The sequence below is a fragment of the Ranitomeya variabilis genome, chromosome 1 (assembly GCF_051348905.1).
Source record: "Ranitomeya variabilis isolate aRanVar5 chromosome 1, aRanVar5.hap1, whole genome shotgun sequence".
Taxonomy (NCBI): domain Eukaryota; kingdom Metazoa; phylum Chordata; class Amphibia; order Anura; family Dendrobatidae; genus Ranitomeya; species Ranitomeya variabilis.
In genome coordinates this window covers 703,723,527-703,732,769 of record NC_135232.1, presented here as the reverse complement: position 1 = coordinate 703,732,769, position 9,243 = coordinate 703,723,527, and the positions used below count along the sequence as shown (strand labels likewise).

Genomic DNA, 9,243 nt, shown 5'->3' with positions numbered 1-9,243 from the left:
TGGGCCACCACATCAGGATCCTCTCGGACAACCAGGTGGCAGTCGCCTATATAAATCATCAAGGCGGAACACGTTCCAAGACTCTGATGCAGGTCACAGATCGCCTGTTCCAGATGGCAGAGACGAATTTTCAATCTTTGACTGCTCTCCACATCAGAGGAAAAGAAAATATAAAAGCGGACTTTCTCAGCCGCAATACACTAAGACAAGGGGAATGGTCTCTAAATGGAGACGTCTTCAAACAGATTGTCTGTCGATGGGGTCGGCCAGTGGTGGACCTATTTGCTACAAGAGACAACAAAAAAGTGAAAAACTTTTGTTCTCTGAATCCCAGGGAAAATCCGCTGGCAGTGGATGCATTCCTCATAAAATGGGATTTTACTCTGGCCTACGCCTTCCCACCATTGAACTTGTTACCTCTAGTGGTGAGGAAAATCAGAGAAGATCGTGCGAAGGTCATTCTGATTGCTCCTTTCTGGCCCCGAGAACCTGGTTCGCATGGCTCAGGACAATGTCAGTAGGCGATCCCTGGGTACTACCAGACATCCCGAATTTACTTTTCCAGGGGCCGGTAGTCCATCCACAAGTGAAGGGACTCCATTTAACGGCTTGGAGTTTGAGCGGGCATTATTAAAAAATAAAGGCTTCTCCAAATTTGGTAGATACCCTTTTAAAAAGTAGGAAGCAGATAACAGCAAGAATTTACTCCAGAACCTGGAGAAAGTTCCTGACTTTCTCAGATTTTAACATCAATGAAGGGGTATCGATACGCCAAATATTAGAATTTTTGCAGAGGGGGTAGGAGTTAAATCTCTCTACAAGCACTTTGAGAGTACAGGTGTCAGCACTTGGTGCCCTATTCTCGTGTAATATTGCCAATAATTATTGGGTGTCGAGATTCATTAAGGCGGTTGGTAGAGCTAGACCATTACATAAAAATAAAATGGTACAGTGGGACTTAAATCTAGTCCTTTCTTCTCTAACAAAAGACCCCTTTGAGCCCTTACATGAAGCCTCAATCAAAATGTTATCTCTCAAAACAGCTTTTCTGATAGCTATAACATTGGCTCCCAGAATAGGAGACATCCAGGCGCTTTCTAGTCTTCCCCCGTATACGGAATTCTTACAGGATAGAGTTATCCTCAGGCCAGACCCAGCCTACTTACCAAAGGTAGCATTGCAATTTCACAGAACACAGGAGGTAGTTCTACCTTCATTTATCCCTAATCCTTCTAACCCTAAAGAAAATGAACTCCATACATTAGATGTCAGGAGAAGCCTTTTACAATATATTTCAGTTACTAATTGGAAGAAAGATAATGCACTATTCTTATCCTTCCAAGGTCCTAGGAAGGGGGTGAGGGTATGTGCACACGTCCGGATTTCTTGCAGAAATTTCCTGAAGAAAACCGGAAATTTTCTGCAAGAAATCCGCATTTTTTTTTTGCGTTTTTTTCGCGTTTTTTTTAGCATTCTGCAAGCGTAATTAGCTTGCAGAATGCTAAAGTTTTCCAAGCGATCTGTAGCATCGCTTGGAAAACTGACTGACAGGTTGGTCACACTTGTCAAACATAGCGTTTGACAAGTGTGACCAACTTTTTACTATAGATGCTGCTTTTGCAGCATCTATAGTAAAAGATAGAATGTTTAAAAATAATAAAAAAAATAAAAAAAATGCTTATACTCACCCGCAGACAGCTGATCTCCTCACCGGCATCCGTTCCGTATAGATGGTGTGTGCGCGCAGGACCTTCCATGACGTCGCGGTCACGTGAGCGGTCACATGACCGGTCTCGACCAATCACAAGACGGCGACGTCATCGGCAGGTCCTTCACCGCACACCAGCTACAGGAACTGAAGCGACAGCGTGCAGTGGAGAGGCGGGAAGACATCGAAGGTGAGTATAGGACTATTTTTTATTTTAATTCTTTTTTTTGACCAATTATATGGTGCCCAGTCCGTGGAGGAGAGTCTCCTCTCCTCCACCCTGGGTACCAACCGCATATAATCTGCTTACTTCCCGCATGGTGTGCACAGCCCCGTGCGGGAAGTAAGCAGATTAATGGACTCCCAGGTGTGCGGAATCCCCTGCAATTCCGCATTTTAATGAACATGTTGCTTTTTTTTCCGCGATGCGATTTTTTCGCGGAAAAAAAGGCTACATTTGCACAAAAAATGCGGAATACACTGAAAATAATGGGAGGCATATGTAAGCGGTTTTTTTCGCGTTTTTATCACGTTTTTATAGGGAAAAAACGCGAAAAAAACGCGAAAAATACTGAACGTGTGCGCATGGCCTGAGAGCGTTAAAATACACACTAGCTAAATGGATTAGGAAGGCTATCTCTCTGGCTTACACAGCAGGTGGGGGTCCGGCTCCGCAGAATCTGAGGGCGCATTCCACCCGAGCCATGGCATCACCCTGGGCAGAAAGATCTGGAGTGTCAATCGACCAGATATGTAAGGCGGCCACATGGTCATCCCCTTCCACCTTTTTCAAACACTATCGGTTGGACTTGGGGTTCTCCTCAGATCTCACCTTCGGGTTAAGGGTGCTGCAGGCTGTGGTCCCTCCCTAAAATGGCTTACATCTCTGTAAATCTCTCGTGGTGCTGTCATGGGAGTCCGAATAAAGCATTAAGCTACTTACCGGTAGTGGCATTTTTCGGAGGCCCATGACAGCACCCTTAGTTCCCTGCATATTCACGTGGGGTTTGCACATCATTAGAATGTAAAAAAAAAAAAAAAAAAGAAAAAGAGATTCAAGTGTGATATATGGATTGTTACTTTATTAAAGATATTGTGTTTAACTGTATATAATGTTGTGTTTGCTTATCATTAACTGCGGTAGTCCTCTCAGGCTCTGTAATACAACTGATACGTGGGAGAGGTGCCGCCCTTTTGTATCTGTGGGTTTCCTGTTCCTAAGGGGACGATCCCCTCTCTCGTGGTGCTGTCATGGGCCTCCGAAAAATGCCTCTACCGGTAAGTAGCTTAATGCTTTTCTGTACTCCTTTTTCTCAAATTTTGTGTTTATGTTCAAATCCTGTTGATATAGTTGCTGACCTTATCTCCCTGTGTGGCGTATTCCTTGTCTTACCATAACCTGTTCTAGTAAATTCTGTTAACCCCTTCTCTGCCTCCGGCTCTTCACTGCATCCAACTAATCTTGCTCCCAGAACCTCTTACATGATTTTGACTAGGACACTGGGAGAGATATATGGATTGGCTGAACTGTTTTGTGAGAATTGTAAATAATAGTACAAAAACACGAGTTGTCGTTTATTAACTGTGTCTCTGCATCCTCATATCTGTGAACATGTGAGCCGCAAGAAATCTTTAATATTTATTCCCTATCCTCCAGAAAGGTAACTCAAAAATTGTAATCCTCATGATTTGGGAGATGTGAACGTCTATGGGATTGGCAGAGATAACTGACTGTGTACTGAAAGAGTAGTTTAACTTTATTTATTTATTTATTTTTTCATTTTTGTTCAGCAAAAAAAAAATCAGGGCATTGGTCTTCATTCTTGTAAAAGATAAACCCAAACCCCTTCATTTCTCAATTTATTTATCTTCCTTCAGCTGCATTGATATCAGAATTTTATCATTTGGAGTATAGCTGATGGCAGTGAAATGGTCAGTTCAGAACCCATCTCACTAACTTTCAGGATAAACTGCTGCAGGAGATTTTTCTGATTTAAGCAGAACACTGACAACCCCATTCACTACAATCATCTGTACTCTCAATAAGTATATTCTGATTTCAATGCAGCTAGAGGCATGCAAAAGGATGTGGCCAAACTTATTCATTGATTTTATTAAAGTAAAAAAAATGTTCTCATGAGCGCTAATGTGTTCTGTCAGCTTTTAACATCTTCCATTGCTTGGTAATATCGCCCTTTTGTTTTATTTGTCTTACACACAATATGTTAATTTATCTTGAATATCATTAAAATCAACATTTTTTTTCTTTGCGCTTTGAATTATGATATAATTATGGGAATAAAATGAGTTTGTGGTATAAGACTAATTTTATGTTCAGAAACATCACCACTAGTGTTGAGCGATACCGTCCGATACTTGAAAGTATCGGTATCGGAAAGTATTGGCCGATACCGGCAAAGTATCGGATCTAATCCGATACCGATACCCGATACCAATACAAGTCAATGGGACTCAAGTATCGGACGGTATCCCTGATGGTTCCCAGGGTCTGAAGGAGAGGAAACTCTCCTTCAGGCCCTGGGAACCATATTAATGTGTAAAAGAAAGAATTAAAATAAAAAATATTGCTATACTCACCTCTCCGACGCAGCCTGGACCTCACCGAGGGAACCGGCAGCGTTCTTTGCTTAAAATGCGCGCGTTTACTTCCTTCCATGACGTCACGGCTTGTGATTGGTCGAGTGCCGCCCATGTGACCACGACGCAACCAATCACAGCAAGCCGTGACGTAATTTTCAGGTCCTGAATGCAGAATTAGGCATTCAGGACCTGAAATTACGTCACGGCTTGCTGTGATTGGTCGCGTCGCGGTCACATGGGCGGCACGCAACCAATCACAAGCCGTGACGTAATTTTAAAATGCGCGCGTTTCCTGCCTCCCGTGACGTCACGGCTTGTGATTGGTCGCGTCGCCCATGTGACCGCGACGCGACCAATCACAAGCCGGAACGTAATTTTAAAATCCTGAATGCCTAGAATTAGGCATTGAGGACCTGAAAATTACGTCACGGCTTGCTGTGATTGGTCGCGTCGTGGCCACATGGGCGGCACGCGACCAATCACAAGCCGTGACGTCACGGAAGGAAGTAAACGCGCGCATTTTAAGCAAAGACCTCGGTGAGGTCCAGGCTGCGTCGGAGAGGTGAGTATAGCAATATTTTTTATTTTAATTCTTTATTTTACACATTAATGTTGTTTCGATACCGATACCCGATACCACAAAAGTATCGGATCTCGGTATCGGAATTCCGATACCCGCAAGTATCGGCCGATACCCGATACTTGCGGTATCGGAATGCTCAACACTAATCACCACTCAAGGGCTGCGTCTGGTAAAATCTTTTTAAATGTGAAAATGACAAATGTAAAAATGTGCAGAGAAAAGTACAGAAAAGAAATAAAAGTTCATAAAATATTAAACTACATAGACCAAATGGAAGGGCACAAAGTACTTTGAATCCATCAAAATAGTATTGGACGGATATAATTTACCCAACACTTGCTTCTTTTTATAGCTTTCTTTGAAGGAACCAACTAAAACCAGTTTAGATACATTGTTAAAGGCATTCCGTCACCCCTCAAAATGAAATAATGAAATAAAAATCATATTAGTACTGTAATTTTTAGTTAATGTGTGTTAGGCCTCTTTCACACGTCCTGATATTTCCGGTACCGGAAAAAACGGTACCAGAGATATCCGTGTCCGTATGTCCGTGTGTGTACTCCGTGTGTCATCCGTGTGTCCGTGTTGAAGTTACGTATGTCATCTGTATGTCATCCGTGAGCCATCCGTGAGCCATCCATGTGGACACGTACCTCAGATTTTTTTAAGTCTGCAATCACCGTATTTTTCGGACTATAAGACGAACCGGACGATAAGACGCACCCCAAATTTTCAGAATAAAAATAAGGAAAAAAAAAATGTTTCAAATGGGGGTACGTCTTACAGTCCGAATTCAGCTTACCAGTGAAGGGATCGCCACAGGTGGAGAAGTGGTCACAGGGGCCTTTCAATGGTCCAGGCTGGTGCGTTGGCCTCCAGGAAATCCCATCCCAGGCTGGTGCTCTATGCTTGGGCAGGGGTGGAGGCTCTGTGCTCCGGGGCAGCAGCTGGGCTCCGGGGCAGAGGCTGGGCTCCGGGGCAGTGGCTGGGCTCCGGGGCACAAGCTGTGCTGCGGGCAGTGGCAGGGCTCTGGGGCACAAGCTGTGCTGCGGGCAGTGGCTGGGCTCTGGGGCACAAGCTGTGCTGCGGGCAGTGGCTGGGCTCTGGGGCACAAGCTGTGCTGCGGGCAGTGGCTGGGCTCTGGGGCACAAGCTGTGCTGTGGGCAGTGGCTGGGCTCTGGGGCACAAGCTGTGCTGCGGGCAGTGGCTGGGCTCTGGGGCACAAGCTGTGCTGCGGGCAGTGGCTGGGCTCTGGGGCACAAGCTGTGCTGCGGGAAGTGGCTGGGCTCTGGGGCACAAGCTGTGCTGCAGGCAGTGGCTGGGCTCTGGGGCACAAGCTGTGCTGTGGGCAGTGGCTGGGCTCTGGGGCATAAGCTGTGCTGCGGGCAGGGGCTGTGCTGCGGGGCTGTGGCAGCGGCTCTCTGGGCTCAGTGGGGGCTCCGACAGCATTTCGTCAAAGCCCGGAGGCCACCCGCTCATCCGTGAATGGCAAGTTGCGGTGGCCTCCGAGAACATGGGCGCCAGGAAAATGGCCGCCGGGCCGGCGCACGTTCAGATTCAGATCTTGTTGCCGAGATCTCGCCCCGAGATCTCGGGAGACGAGATCTTGTTGACAAGATTTGAATCTAAGCGTGCGCCGGCCCGGCGGCCATTTTCCCGGAGCCCATGTTCTCAGAGGCCAGGCCACCTCAACTTGCCTTTCACGGATGAGTGGGGGCCCCCCGGGCTTTTACGAAATGCCGTCGGAGCCCCCACTGAGCCCAGAGAGCCGCTGCCACAGCCCCGCAGCACAGCCCCTGCCCGCAGCACAGCCACAGCCGCACCAGCATGGGAAGGGAGGCTGCATCTGGACCGCCGCCGCATGATTTGTAAGTATATTGCGACTACAAGACACACCCCCATTTTCCCCTTACATTTTTTGGGAAAAAAAGTGCGTCTTGTAGTCCGAAAAATACGGTAAAGGCTTGGGCCTGTAATTAAAGGGTTAGATGAGGGAAAGGTGCACTAATTAGCAATTTGGCATTCTAAACACACGTTTCCACCTTCAGTACTCGTTAATTATTTTTTATTTGCAAACTATATTGTGCATTTGATCACTTGGTGCTACCTAGCCTACAACTAGTTAGTAATGTTGATCCAAATAAACACAACATGTAAATAAATTTGTTGTTAACCCAAACTTTTTATAAGAGTAGGCACAAAAACCCGCTTTAACATTTCCAAACAACATATGAGCAATAATGTGCATTAATGCCATTGTATCATGCCACATATTTGAAAAACAATTATTTTAACATTGTGAAACTTTAAACATTGTGGAAATCATCCTGAGTAGACACTGATTCTTCTGTAGTGTTTTCTGGGCCTACACCTTCCGTGATGGCGGATTGTGGGGGCATTTGAGCTTGTGAAATTTGTGTCTGCAGTGGTGGATTATCGACGGATGTTCCAACATACATTTGTTGGTATCCAGAGGTAGTAGTGTTGTAGCTTTGGGTTTCTAAGGAGGGGCCATAAAAGTGTTGTTGTTGGGGGAGTGGTTGTTGCTGGTAGTTTGCACAGACTGAGTATTGTCCAACCTGAGCAACAGGTTGCATATGGCTTTGTGGACGTGAAATGTAACCTTGATATGTTTGGCCAGTTGTTTGTTGTGTTGTTGGCTGAGGGTTCGGTGGCCCAAATCTAGTTAGGCCAGGCGTGATTTGCCTTGGTGGCCTGGTGTACTGCTGTTGCACTTGAAATCTCTGAGCAACTTCACCCAGTGGCCTATGTTGTATCTGTTGGCTTGATGCAGGGGGTGGTTCATGCACATAATATGGTACTGCCATTTGTGTGAATTGTTGGCTGGTTGATGGTTGCCCATAAGAGGTTGCAGGCACCTGTTGCTCCTGGTGTGTTGACGCTGTAGTGGTCAACTGGGTCTGATTTTGGTCAGTATGCCACTGTTCTATGGGTGAAAGCACCTGGTTGGGCTCATTCTCTCCCTGGCTGGCAGCAAGGAGGGTGAGCATAGCTGCCCGGACACGTTCTTGACGTTGTGTGGGTACTTTTGCCAGACAGGGAGACAGTGAGCGGCAAAAACGATCAACATCTGATTCTGGTGTCATTGAGTTCAGTATATGCAGGACTCTTGCATCAATTGCTTCTGGCAACATCCTGATCTCCTCATGTCGCCTGCTTCCTCTCACGCTAGGTGGTATGTACCGCGGTGGAATGTTTGATGCTGCTTGTGATGCCTGGGGTGCTGGTGCACTTGATGCCTGTGATGGTTGTTCTGTTTGATTTTGGCTGCTTCCAATCATACCCTCAGTGCTTGTTTCCCCAGCAGCAGATGGCTGTTGTGGCTGTGTTGTTTGACTGGCCTCAGCTGTGTGATCCGTCTCTGATGCTGACGTACAAGGTGCTGAGGCAGCCGCTGTTGGTGACTCATCAGAATCATCCAAGTTGTCCACAGTCCTAGGAGTAAAGAAAAGGACATTGTCGTTAAAGTTGTAACATAAACATGTTTTTATAAAAAATTCAAATAATAGCCTTGAAAAAATTCACAAACCTACCAATAAGGGATTTAAGGTCACAACCTTGTATTTAAAATGTCAATTTTGACAACCTTGGTATCTTTATGCAACCATTTTTGAAACTTTTTTTTTTCTGGAGTATTCATCTGGAACCTTTTTGTTTTAATACAAAAAACTAGGCGTGTTTCAAGCCATTTTACATGTGCATGTACAAAGTGGCTTACTTGAGTATTGACAGTGCCACATACATAGTTAGCCTCAAACAATATTTGTGTTGTGAACCAACATTTAAAATTGAGCTAGTTGAAGCAGTACACTTACTGGTTGAGTTCCATGACTGGGCGCAGGAATTCTAATTGCCGGAAATAAACATATTGGCGCTTTCTAGATGCCACAGATGTGGAGGGAAGGGGATTATATTCCCACCGGTACTGGTCCCTTGCTGAGCGCCAGCGTCTTTTCAACAAAGCCACTGTTGTCAAAGAAAAAAACAAAAATATTACGCCTATGTAATATACGCAAACATAATTTTTTTTTTTTAAAAAAATATGCCTTTAACCCCTTTACCCCCAAGGGTGGTTTGCACGTTAATGACGGGCCAATTTTTACAATTCTGACCACTGTCCCTTTATGAGTTTATAATTCTGGAACGCTTCAACGGATCTTGGCGATTCTGACCTTGTTTTCTCGTGACATATTGTACTTCATGATAGTGGTAAAATTTCTTCGATATAACCTGCGTTTATTTGTGAAAAAAACGGAAATTTGGCGAAAATTTTGGAAATTTCGCAATTTTCCAACTTTGAATTTTTATGCCCTTAAATTACAGAGATATG

At 45.1% G+C, this 9,243-nt stretch overlaps 1 protein-coding gene across 1 annotated transcript; it reads right to left on the bottom strand.

Annotated features, from left to right (window-relative positions):
• Window positions 1-7,156: 7,156 nt before the first annotated feature.
• Window positions 7,157-8,873, bottom strand: LOC143818130 (uncharacterized). The gene is made up of 2 exons (XM_077299565.1): window positions 8,729-8,873; window positions 7,157-8,348 (listed from the first exon to the last, which is right to left on the bottom strand). Exons 1-2 carry the CDS (start codon window positions 8,740-8,742, stop codon window positions 7,199-7,201), a joined length of 1,164 nt encoding a protein of 387 aa, XP_077155680.1. The 5' UTR covers window positions 8,743-8,873; the 3' UTR covers window positions 7,157-7,198.
• Window positions 8,874-9,243: the final 370 nt, after the last annotated feature.